We start from the raw sequence: 13,292 nt of genomic DNA, 5'->3' as shown, positions 1-13,292 counted from the left end.
TCTTAATAGCACCGACATCCAGAACTATAGACCGGTATCTCTTCTTTCATTCCTCTCTAAAACACTGTAACGTGCCATTGCTAACCAACTGTCCTCCTATCTCTCATCTAACAACCTGCTTGACCCTAACAAGTCAGGCTTCAAGAAGGCACACTCCACTGAGACGGTTCTCCTCGCGGTGACTGAGTCCCTCCTTGCTGCCAGAGCCTCATCCCTCTCATCGGTTCTCATTCTCCTCGACCTGTCCGCAGCATTTGACACGGTGAACCACCAGATCCTCCTTGCCACTCTTGCCGAACTTGACATCGCTGAATCTGCTCTTTCCTGGTTCACATCTTACCTGATGAACTGCACCTATCAAGTGACATGGAATGGCTCCTTGTCCAAACCATGCATGCTTGAAACTGGTGTCCCTCAAGGCTCTGTACTGGGGCCTCTTCAGTTCTCCCTCTATACCAGATCTCTGGGCTCTGTAAATGCATCACACAGCTTTTCCTATCACTGCTATGCTGACGACACTCAGCTATTTCTCTCTTTCCCCTCATCTGATAAAGCCCTGATTGCAATACACATATCGGAATGTCTGGCGGACGTCAGCACCTGGACAACTGCTCATCACCTGAGGATTAACCTCAACAAAACCGAGCTCCTCCTAATCCCAGGGAAAGATTTCCCACACATGGCCTTACTGGCCACCGTTGAGAACATCACTGTATCTCCTTCTCCAACTGCCAGAAACCTTGGTGTGTTTTGGACAATCAGTTATGCTGCACCGCAAACATCACTGCTGTGACCCGATCCTGCAGATTTGCACTTTACAACATCCGCAGAATCCGGCCCTTCCTCACAAGGGAAGCAGCTCAGCTTCTAGTCCAATCACTGGTCATCTCCCGCCTCGACTACTGCAACTCACTCCTGGCTGGACTTCCTGCCTCTGCGATTAAACCTTTGCAGCGCATCCAGAATGTAGCAGCGCGCCTCATGTTCAACCTACCGAAGTTCACCCATGTGACCCCCCTCTTCCGGGACCACCACGGGCTCCCTGTAGTAGCTCGCATCAAATTTAAGGCGATGGTACTGGCATACAAGGCAGTCGATGGTACTGCCCCTGCCTACCTCCAACTATCGCCAAAGCCACACACCCCAGCTCGATCCCTCCGCTCAACTACCTCAGCTGGACGTCTGGTACCGCCATCGCTAAGAGCTAGCAAAGGTCGATCAGCAAAGTCACAACTTTTCTCGGTTTTGGGACCTCAGTGGTGGAACGAGCTCCCTGCCGTTCTCAGGACTGCAGAGTCGCTCACTATCTTCCGAAAAAGACTCAAGACTCACCTATTCAGAGTCCACCTTGACTCTGCATAGCCACCCTCCCCCTTCTGGGCACCATTGTACACTGTATGGTATTGTGTTGTATTGTATTATAGTACTTAACTGTGTAGCAACTGCAGTAGCTGCTATCATTGCTGTGACACGGGGAATTGGTTAGCCTAGCGATTGTTGTACTTGCACTTGGTTCTATGAACATCCTTTCTGTACCGACAGCGATATATTGTTGCACTTCTTATGACAAATGTACTTATTGTAAGTCGCTTTGGATAAAAGCGTCGGTTAAATGCCCTAAATTTAAATGTAAATGAATAAAATAGATCTCATCCATTTTGCTTGGGCAAGACAGAACATTGACTTACGTAACATATTGCTGTTTCTTCGAACAGTCGATTGGGGGGTAAAACGTTGGTATGGGTCGTTTTGGAAGAAAAGCATTGCAAGCTGGCTCATTACCTTTCAGAGACAACTTGAAAACCTAGTGGGTGGGTGAATTTTTTTTTGTGTAACTTCGCATTTTTCAAAGATGTGTTCTAGTTCTATGTCATCAATTTGGACATTTTCCATGACTAGAAAACAACATTTATAAAATCAGGGTTTTCCAGGAAGCTTGAGAACCCTGTCAAGAATTGTCACCATAAAGAGTAATTTAATTCAGATTATTTGCAATGGATCTCCTAAAGACAACACAATTAGTATTGTCTTGCTTCTGCTGCAAGTCCATTGTCGCTATTGACCAGTCAGTCTCCTTCTGGCCAATTCCAAAATTTTACGTATCACTATAATATTAGTCATTACCTTATTTATATTAGTTAGGCCCTTAGTAACCATGGGATTACTGAAACAACCATGAATGAACCATGCAATCATAATTTTGAAACATTCCTTCCCTTCCCCTCTCTAAATATATCAATAAACATTTGGATGTCAATGCTCTTGACTTTACCAAAGAAGTTTGAAAACAAAATTAAAAAGTAAATTATTCAAAGCAATAAACAGCATCGCACACTTTAAGCAAGGTAATGTTCTTTTTGTCAACAAGTTAGCTAATTTTAGCTGTTCTGTAATATCAGAAAGTTTTACTGTACTTTTTAAAAAAAAACATTGACATAACAGCATACACGTTGTTGTTGTTGTTGTGCTGTATTAATATTGTAAATCGATGAATTTCTGACTCATTCTTACCAAAAATCCCAGTCTTTTGTCTCTGTATTTACACATTGAAATCAGATTCAAATGGCCTGCCAAGCACGTCCGTGAACAGCCGTCTATGTGAACCACGTGACGTTCAAGGATCATGAACTTGTTGAAGTTTTTGAGCTCTCTCAATAGCTCTGCCCTCAACTATTGTTGGTGAGCATCTTAACATGTCATTTTTCTGTCTTTGTTTGTGTGTGCATGGTTGCTGTGTGTGTGTTATGCACTGTATATGTATAGGCGGTGTGCAGATGCTTGTCGAGAAGGTCCTCGATGGATCATATATGAGCAGTCTAATCAAACAGCCATCTGGCTGCGGAGAGCAGAACGTGGCCAGAATGTCTCTGCCGGTTATTGCTACAACGTATTTGGACAAAACAAATCAGTGGGATAGAGTGGGAACTTCAAAACGTGATGTTGCCCTTGGATATATCAGTTCAGGTACAGCTTTATACACATCTTTTTTTCGTCAATGTTGCTCTGAGAGTGTTTCTTTTGAATGTAGTTAGAACGTATTTCCTCAAATTGATAGTGCTTGTTGATATTGCTCTAGGGGCTGATCACACGCAACGCCCACTTTAGCATTGTTTTCCAATGGTACAACCGGCCTGATTGGCCTTCTGAGGACACAACTCTCGTCTTTGACAAATGCATGAACGTTTAAATATTTCTCCTTTGAGGAAGGTCCGTGGAGCAGCTGTAAACAGAAGAGAACACCGAACAAATTGATGAGAAGCGGATTTTGGCAGTGAAGGGATAATAGTTAATTCAGAAATTAAAGCATTCTTAGGAGATGGGCTCTTGTTGAGTCCCTTTTTTACATTTATGTAGCACAATTGTGCACACTGGAGCCCTGCTCCACAAGGGCTATGAGCAAACACTGTTCTAGCATTTCCGACGCGGTCCTGTGTGATCGGCCCCATAATGCGCTTTGAAAACCAACGTTTTTGTCCCTGTGATCAGGGTACCAGACTCAGCTTAAGTATCGTAAGAGGGATGGATCTTATACGATTTTTCAAGGAGCTCCCAGCTCATGGTACAGCATGGACACGATGACGTCTTTAATTTGAAAATAAATACAAATTAACCCAGTTCTGGTCTTGCATGCTCACTGAATTATGATTGAGCTTGCAAATTCCCTGTTTACTACTCTCCTCCTACCACAGGCTGACTGCTTATGTTGCAAAGGTGTTTGCTATTGCCTATAAACTGTCTTCAAAAGTCGAAAAATATATTCTTTGTGATGCCATCAATTGGGTGATTATAAACTCACAGAAGAGTGATGGGTCATTCGGCGAGGTTGGAGTAGTATCCGATGGAAGGATAATGGTGAGTACAGAAGTTAAAAAATATGTCTACACATATTTGTATGTATATTATTTCTGATTGATGTGTAGTTTGTTATCAAGGTATTGATAACCATGATTTTGTCTGCCTGCTCACTCTTGTGTACACATAGGTGGGTATTCGTGGCTCGGACTCTGATGCCTCTATGACGGCTTTCTCGCTCATTGCGATTCAGGAAGCACGGCCCATTTGTGAGGACGTTGTTAGTGTGAGTATCATATTAGTTCCTGTAGCTCTCTTTGATCTTTTAGAAAATAGAAAGTGTAAGTGTTTATTTTCTTTAGTGAAATAGTTAGTTTATATCTATTTATGTAGGTAATTGATGAGAAAACACATTTTTAAACCTTGATATCAACGGCCATTAGCAACCTCATGTTAGATATCTCCAACATAGTATTTCAAATTGAAGGTGAAGAATGATGTAATGATGAAAAGTAATAAGTTATTGTCAACCGCCTCATTTCATGTGTACTTTACAATCATTCTCAGTGTCAAACAATTTTTTTTTTGCATTCATAAGAGATTGAGAGGAAGCGAAATCGCAGCTGTGGGTTACCTGGAGAGGCACCTACCATCCCTGACCAACCCATATGCCGTTGCAATGGTATCCTATGCACTGGCCAACGAAAATAAGTTAAACAAGGAGATCCTCTACAGATTTGCATCCGAAGGTTTTCCCGCCTCCTGTCCAAAACGTCACAGAAATATATCGGTGGCCATCAGTCACATTCATAATTGTCTTGTCCCCTTTGCGTTCCTCAGACTCTACCCACTGGCCAGTGGCCAATCATGAACTCTTTACACTGGAGGCAACAGCCTATGCTCTTTTAGCTCTGGTCAAGGTCAAGGTGAGCATTGTCCTTCTAGGACACTTAAGCTATATTCAAATTGGCCCACTTTTTCGGACACTAGTAATGTGCTGAAAATTGTCATACACATCATAAATTTGTTACGACTAGGCTAAACAATCATAAAAAAGAGGGAGTCCACACCTAACTGAAATTATAAAGGAGAGTAAGAATTTAACAATTTAAGGATTTAACATTCAATCTGGATAATCAGTGCGGAGTAAATCAAACACAAACGCTAAACCCAAAAAGCACAACAAAGGCAAAAAACCTAACCATTAAGGAACTTAAATCAATTGCTGACCTGCCTCTGTGGTTGGCTTTTGGTAACCCTATAAAACATGCAGGGGCAACATGGACAGTTGCACCACATCAGCTACGATAGGCAAACAAAAGGAGAACCAGCAGACGGAGAGTGAGGGTTGTGACAGCCCATTTGCAGCAAGAAATAGGTGCGTCCCAAAGCCTAGGCTGCAGCTGTTGTAGGTTGCATTTCTCAGCTGCTCTGTCATCAAAGGTTGTCCCAATGTAAAGGAAAGTTTGTATGCAGGATTTGGGTCAAGGCTATGTCCGTGTATCTACAGTACATTAGGGGTAAACTTTATTTGATATATTTTGATCCCAGAATAGGGTAAAGTTGGTCGGCAGTCCCTTAATTAAGTGGTGCGCTGACCATGTCGGGAACCAGCCAGCGGCGCGGTTTGTGTGGACGTGTGGAATCACCTCAACCGACTCCTCGGCTCTGCTCCGAGTTCCTCATGAATGGCTGATCTTTTCACCCTAATCCTAAGGGAGACGCCAGCCACTCACCTGAGAAAACCCATTTCGCCTTGTACACGCAATCTCATCCTTTCGGTCATCACCCATCCTTCATGACCATAGGTGAGGGTAGGAAAAGAAGATCGAAGATCGGTAGATCGAGAGCTTTACCTTCCGGCTCAGCTCTCTCTTCGTCAGTGCGGTAAAGCGAATGCAATACCGCCCCCACTGCTCAGATTCTCCGGCCAATCTAACGCTCTATTGTCCCCACACCTGCGAACAAGACCCTGAGGTTCTTGAACTCATTACTTTGGCTAAGGACTCATTTCCTACCTGGAGTAGCCAATCCTACGGTTTAGATTCAAGGCCTCAGATTTAGTGGTGCTGATCCTCATCCCAGCCGCTTTTCACTCGGCTGCAAGCCGATCCAGTGTGTGCTGAAGGTCACAGGCCAATGATGCCATCAGGACCCCACCATTTGCAAAAAGCAGTGATGGGATCCTCAGATCATCAAACTGGAACCCTTCCCCACCACGACTTTGCCTCGATATCATGCCCATGAATATCACAAACAGGTTTGGTAACAAAGTGCAGCCCTGGTGGAGGTCAACACCAACCAAGAACGTAACTGACCTTGCGAAAAGGAACGAAGGATCCTTGCGAGATTGACCTGGTCCGAAGTTTCACGTGCGGGGCGGAAACCGCATTGTACTCCTTCAATCTGAGGTTCGTCTATCTGCTGAACCCTCCTTTCCAGCAACTTGGAGTGGACTTTCCCAGGGAGGCTGAGGTGTGACCTCGAGCTCTGCCTCCTTAATAGAGGGCCTGTTAGTCTGATTCAGGAGTTTCTCAAAGTGATCCTTCCAGCATTCGTCTACCTCCTCAGTTGGATGGTTCCCCGTTTCCCCCTCCTGAGGTGCTGGATTGTTTTCCAGAAACACTTTGATGCCGACCAAAAGTCTTTCTCCATGGCCTCTCCGAACATCTCCCACACCCGCTGCTTTCCCTCTGACACGGCAGCGACTGCGTCCCTTCGAACCTGTCGGTACCCTGCCACTGCCTCAGGAGTCCTCCGGGATAACATATCCCAGAAGGCCTCCATCTTCAGTCCGACGGCTTCCCTGACCACCGGTGTCCACCACGGTGTCCGAGCGTAACCGCCCCTTGAGGCAACTAAGTCCTTGAGGCCACAGCTTATCATCGCAGCTTCAGCAATGGAAGTTTTTGAACACTGCCCACTCTGGCTCAATGCCCCGAACCTCCACGGGGATGTCAGAACCGCTCGGCCGGAGGTGTGAGTTAAAGATCCCAAGGACGGAGGCCTGCTCCAGACATAGCCCTATCATTACTGAGTGTTTATTGTATAAATCTATGCAAAATAGCATATAAAACCATATGAAATAATAATATCCCTGTCCGCACAAAGAAATCACTGTAAAATCCACAAACAACCGGATAAATTAGGCTGTGGTTAGGTCAATCAGTAGCAACACATAACTTTCAAAACACAGGTTTTGGGAAACATGAGAACAAAATCAAGTGGTCAATGAAAAACATAAAATGTCACTTTATCCAATACAATTAAAACTGAAATGCACTTGAGCGGCGGTGACATATGCTGTTACTTTATGTGGTCCAAAGGCTGAATGAACTTGATCTATTTCGCAAGCTATGACATCGTAAGTGTGTCTTCCTCTCACGCTCTTGCAGGCAAGAGCAGCCTTCTCAAGTTTTAAAGTAATGCTGTCTATCCAGTGCAAACGTCATTCCTAAGTAACTTTTTTTGTTGGCGGACCAAATGTCCGCGGTGGTGGACACATTATCCAGGGAAGACTCGAAAATTATTTTGAGCTTCGATTCCATGTCGGTATAACACTTGTTCAGGTAACGGGAAAATGTTTACCCTTACCGATATTTTAAATGTAATGCGTTACTTTACTTTATTACCCAAAAAGGTAATATCGTTACTGTAACGCGTTACTCCCAACACTGATGGTTAATTATAGACCGATAAGATTGTTATAGACAATCCATGACTAGCACAGAAGTCCAACAGAAGACGACAATTTAAAAAAAGATAAATTAGGATACATAATGAAACACAAGAAAGCCAATGTTCTTGGTCTCACCTATATTTGTGTCAGTATATATATAAATACTAGAGTTTCCATGCGTGCTTGGCGCTCAACCTCTACTGGGTCATAAGTTTGATTCAGAATCCATTGATTGTCATCGCTCATATGTACAATGTAATCTAGAGCAACTCCTCTCACTGTACCAAGTGCGAGATAAAAGCACCTAATAAATAAGTAGACCCAACCACAAGGTAAATTGCATTGCAAAAAATGTCATAAGTGCAATATTTATCGTCGGCCACAGTGCACTTAGTGCAGTTCTCAATACACAATGTTGTCTGTCAGGCCGTCCTTGTTTTCTCCAACAAACACCCTTACACCTCTGGCACGCTTGCCTCTGCTAAAGGCAATGTAGAGCTGGCCATGTGCGAACACATTTTGGGGCAGGAACACTAAAACTCGCTAATTTTCTTAACGTCTTAAGGTACGGCCGCACTGAATGAGCTACGCGCGTTAGAGGTGTTGAAAATCTGCAAATTTGCATAGGGAACCATTGGTTTAGGCGCGTAGATGCCTTACACGGGCTAAAGCAGCGCGTTAGACGCGTTTTACGCACCTAAATAACGCGCCCAACGCGCAGAGTTCAACTTTTGACGCGCCGACGCGTGACGCTTAGCCGCAATAGCCAATCAGCGTTGAGCTTGACCCGATGTCACTGGCAGAGAGATGGACGATGCACAGAAGCAGAAAGAACATGGACGACCAAGTCATCGATTCAGTGTGTGCTGAAACGATGAGGAGTTGGTGAACTCACCCAGCTTTGAGCGGCTACGGAGGATGTCATGCACTAGAGTTTAGATTCTCTGCCCAAGCCCGGGGCCAGGTCGGGCTGATATTTCCCACCACTATCCTCGGGCCGGGTCAGGCCGAGCCTTTGATCGAGCGTTTGTGTTTTTTTTTTTTAAATCATTGCTTTATTGGCCTAATCTGAGGGTAAATCTATGCCATAAACAGAAATATTATAGCCATTTTTACACGGGTCTTCTCAATGTCGTGGAACGCTCCGTTCACTTGCATGGGTAGGAATCCGGTGACTTGTCAACCCAAGCATCTTCGGTTGCTAAGCGACATCAACGTCTTTGGCAGACTATTTCTCTGCTAATCAACACTACGAATGCTGGTAACGAATAAATTGTAAAAAGACACACCATGTGAAGTTATTGTATCGTGTAATAAGCGGGATAATGTATAAAACTTTGCCGATCATGATCGAAAATACGCCCCTTCAGGGCGGAGCAAGACACCTCCACTGGGCGGGCTCATCTAGCTGCATAGGCGCGTTGAACCATTTTTTTGACAAGATTCAAGATTCAAGATGGTTTTATTGTCATATGCACAACAATTACAGAGCAGTCGCTGGCAATGAAATTCTTTAGTCTTGGGCTCCTCCAACAGTGCAATATAAGAGAACGTAAAGGTATACGAGAATCACAAGTAGGAATGCTGACACTTAAATAATAAAATAAATAAATATAATAATAATTGTAATAATAAAAAGTAAGTGTAGTAAGAGGTACACAAGTAGGAGAGCAGAGACCTAAATGCAAAACTAAATAAATATAAAATGTAAACAGTGTTTATTCAGATGTCGACTGGTATAAAGTGGCAAGTTATAAAGTGTTAAAAAGTGTTATAGTGGTGAGCTAAGTAGCTTAGGAGTTCAGTAGTCTTATGGCCCGTGGGATGAAACTGTCCCTGAGTCTGGTGGTGCGAGACCGGATGCTGCAGTAGCGTCTACCAGGCGGGAGCAGCTGAAACAGTTTATTACTGGGGTGATGAGGGTCTTTAATAATCCGGTTAGTCTTCTTCCTGCAGCGCTGAGTGTAGAGGTCCTCCATAGATGGCAGCTCCGTCCTGGTAATGTGATGGGCAGCTTTCACCACCCTCTGTAATTTCTTACGGTTGAGGGCGGAGCCGTTCAGGATACTCTCTATGGTGCACCTGTAGAAGTTGCAGAGTATCCTGGAGTCCATGTTAAACCTCCGCAGCCTGCGGAGGAAGAAGAGCCGCTGTCTTGCCGTCTTTGTGATGGCATCGGTGTGGTGAGTCCAGGTCAGGTCCTCGCAGATGTGGACCCCGAGGAACTTGAGGCTGCTGACTCTACTGTCGTCCCGTTGATGGTGATGGGGCCATGCTCGGCTCCCTGTCGCTTCCTTTAGTCCACAATCAGCTAATTAATTTTGTTGAGGTTGAGCTGGAGGTTGTTGTCCTGGCACCAAGATGTCAGGGCTCTCACCTCCTCTCTGTACGCCGTCTCGTCGCCGTCGGTGATCAGGCCGATGACGGTCGTGTCGTCAGCAACCTTGACGATGGTGTTGGAGCTGTGTGTGGCCACGCAGTCATGTGCGAACAGGGAGTAGAGGAGAGGACTGAGCACGCAGCCCTGGGGTGCGCCGGTGTTGAGAGTTCGGGTGGACGATGTGGCGTTTCCTATCTGCACTGCCTGAGTTCTGCCCGTCAGGAAGCTCAGGATCCAGTCACAAAGGGCGGTGTTGAGCCCGAGGTCCCTGAACTTCAAAGCGAGCTTGGAGGTCACAATGGGGTTGAATGCTGAACTGTAGTCAATAAATAGCATTCTCACATATGTGTTCCTCTGGTCCAGGTGAGACGGGGCAGTGTGGAGGTTGAGGGCGATGGCGTTGTCTGTGGACCTGTTTGCCCTGTATGTATCGAAATGCGACGGGGTGGCAGGATCCCATACAAAGTGAACGTAGAGACGCGTATCGGGCGAATTTTTCGCAAAACTTTCGCCGTGCACAGGCGAGCGTGTTCACGAGGATTTGTGGCGCGACAAATTTGCTCGAATTGAAATATTTCAACTTTGACGCGAAATTCGTGTGATGACAGCCAATCAGCGTTCAACAGAGTGGCCATTGAGTGACATGTGTAACGTAACAGCCAATCAGCGTTCAGCCGTCAAACTCAGTGCAGTGCATTCCTGGGTGAACTGCAGCATGGAGGAGAAAGTGAATGTTGCCGTTTGCGACTCCCGGAGCTCTATATATAATATAATAGTATATAATATAATATTTGTATATATAATATCACGGCCAAAAGCTCTCTGCGCCTCCGGATGGCCGTAGCGCGTGGAGCTCTCATAGGGATTGGGCTTCTCAGGGTTTGTTTACCGGCGTTGCTATGTTTCCGGTCTTGTGTGTTCCAACGGTTTATTAGGTAGGCCTATCTAATAAATCTGTCTATTCAATACTTCATTCACTGCCTCTTCCGTGGTCATTACAATATTATGAATATACTGCGTCGGGTCCTCTGACGTCTCTCCCTCTTCCACAAAAGGTAAAGACATGCAATGGTGGTTATCTTGTTGTGGCGCAACAAATTCGACAAAACTTGCAGAGCGACAGATTATGATGTGTGGCGCGACAAATCTTCGGCGACAACGCGAACGGGCGACAAATTTCGCGTTCGGTGTGAACGCACAGTTAGGCGAGTGTCGCTGCGGTGTGTGCACGTGCGTGTGTGTTCTTACCTGTGCGCGTGTTGATGGGGGAACGGTTATGTTTAAAAACATAACGTCTTACCTGGGCGAGTGTCACTGCGGTGTGTGCGCGTGCGTGTGTGTTCCTCCCTGCACGTGTGTCGATGGCGGAGCGGTTATGTTTAAAAACTCGGCGAGTGTCGCTAGGGTGTGTGCGCGTGCGTTGATGGCGGAGCCGTTATGTTTAAAAACATAACGTCTTACCTGGGTGAGTGTCGCTGCGGTGTGTGCGCGCAAGTGTGTGTTCTTAACTGCGCATGTGGCGATGGCGTGTGTGTGTGTGTGTGTGCGTTTCCGTGTATGTTCGTGCGCATGTGCGTGTGTGTGCGATGTGTGTATGCGGTGTGTATGTGCGTGCTTGCGGTGTACGTGTAACCCTTATTCCTGCTCAGGTAGCGCCCTCAGGTCACTCCGGGATCGTGGGGACATAAATAATGAATAACATGGCAACACAGTACATCATGTGCTCGCTGAATCTTTTCAATTGTTCACCCCACTCAACTGTCCCCGCCAAAACAGAAGATGGGCCGGAACCAATATCATGTCATCGCAACACATGTACCAAACAACAAAATAATCAATCCCAACAGTACCATGCAAATTAAAATTAAAACAATGCAAACTACAAGGTTACATATGTATGCGTCCGTGCGTCCTGTGTGTGTGTGTGTGTGTGTGTGAGCTGCGACGTTCACTCTGCCTTGTGTATTGTTAGTGAAGACACTACGACGACCGGGTAGATGACGGCATATTTATCACCAGCCTGCATTTGTATTTGAGTGATAGTAGAACAGTGATGAATACAAAGGTCTCAATATGCTCTACTGCGCCTTCTCTCTCAAATTCCAGAAACAGAATGAAAACATTTTGTACACACTCGCACAATGAGTGTGAGACCAACATAATAACATTGCATACACTTTTTTCATTAAAAAAAATGTGTACAAAAAACACTCAAAATGGTGTACAAAATAGCGTGCAATTCTACATTAAAGTAAACAAAATTAGATGAAAATAAAAACCCAACATACCTGTATTTGAGTAATAGTAGAACAGTGATGAAAATAAAGGTCTCTCATCAATATGCTTTACTCCGCTTGTTGATCACCAACAATATTATCAAGACATAACAGAGGTGGAAATCTTGTAAAAAGTGCACCCTCTCAATATATAGAACGACAAAAGGTGCAGCGAATTCAAATCAGTTTGATGCACAGAAATGAACAACAAAATGCATGAGAATTGTAGCACAAAGCACAAACGAGTTACGGTTAACCTCATTACCGTTGATTGTAAGTGAAAAAATACTATTTACATACTAATTAACCCCCAAAAAATGTGCACAGGAATGCATACCTTTCTCTCTCAAAGTCCAGAAACAGAATGAGCGCAAACTAGCGCGTTACAGAACTTCCGTTCACACCGGAATAGTCCATTCCTAATTTTGATTCCTAACACGAAATATCAGCTTTGAAATGTGATGTACGAATCCTATTAACTTTATAAGGACTTCGGAAATGTACCAACTTACCAGTTACCAACAGAAATAAACCAGTTAGCTTGGCCACTCTGCTCCTTCAAAATAGGAGACCTAGTAGTGTAGATCAAAATAAGAATCACTGCTTACAATCTAGCGCAACAACATCACACACAAGTATAAATATGTATTTACATACATGCATACAACATAAGGATTTGTATAATTTACCAAACGTAAATGTTCTTCAGTGAGATTGCAAATGGAACAGTAAGGGTTAGGAATTCCAGTTGACGTTTACTCTAAATTCACATTATTCTTCCAGCTATGCAGTTATTTTATTAACAATGCTGTTTGCCACTAGAATCCATTCTGTTTTCTTTTATCTGATTGAAGGATTTTGAGGATGCTGCCAAAATTGTCCAATGGCTTAATACTCAGACTATGGTGGGCGGAGGCTATGAATCCACTCAGGTGAAATGCATTCATCTAAATCTTACATTTCACTCTGTCACTCACTCTTCTTAAGCTTTTTCATCTACTTTTTATTTTCTGCTATAAGCATCTGTCTGTTTTGTGTTTCATTTTTCAAGTGTCCCAATTTGGATTTTACTGTCTTAGAAATTATTTTTGATGGGAAAACAACATGTTTTATTTGTTATACTCATATTGGCTATCTCATATCAATGTGAAGAGTGAGAGTAATA

The 13,292-nt window shown here is 44.3% G+C and overlaps 1 protein-coding gene across 1 annotated transcript in view; it reads left to right on the top strand.

The window, feature by feature from the left end:
- The window catches only part of LOC115540255 (complement C3), a 78,468-nt gene that overhangs the window by 50,178 nt on the left and 14,998 nt on the right, over positions 1 to 13,292 (top strand). Inside the window, exons 25-31 of the mRNA XM_030351401.1 lie at positions 2,764 to 2,964; positions 3,487 to 3,559; positions 3,690 to 3,852; positions 3,983 to 4,078; positions 4,391 to 4,541; positions 4,633 to 4,718; positions 12,982 to 13,059. Coding sequence (XP_030207261.1) covers positions 2,764 to 2,964; positions 3,487 to 3,559; positions 3,690 to 3,852; positions 3,983 to 4,078; positions 4,391 to 4,541; positions 4,633 to 4,718; positions 12,982 to 13,059 — 848 coding nt within the window. The remainder of the gene's footprint in view (positions 1 to 2,763; positions 2,965 to 3,486; positions 3,560 to 3,689; positions 3,853 to 3,982; positions 4,079 to 4,390; positions 4,542 to 4,632; positions 4,719 to 12,981; positions 13,060 to 13,292) is intronic.

This window comes from Gadus morhua, chromosome 3, assembly GCF_902167405.1.
Source record: "Gadus morhua chromosome 3, gadMor3.0, whole genome shotgun sequence".
NCBI lineage: Eukaryota > Metazoa > Chordata > Actinopteri > Gadiformes > Gadidae > Gadus > Gadus morhua.
Note: the sequence above shows the minus strand (reverse complement) of the source record. Positions and strands in the feature narration are given on the sequence as shown.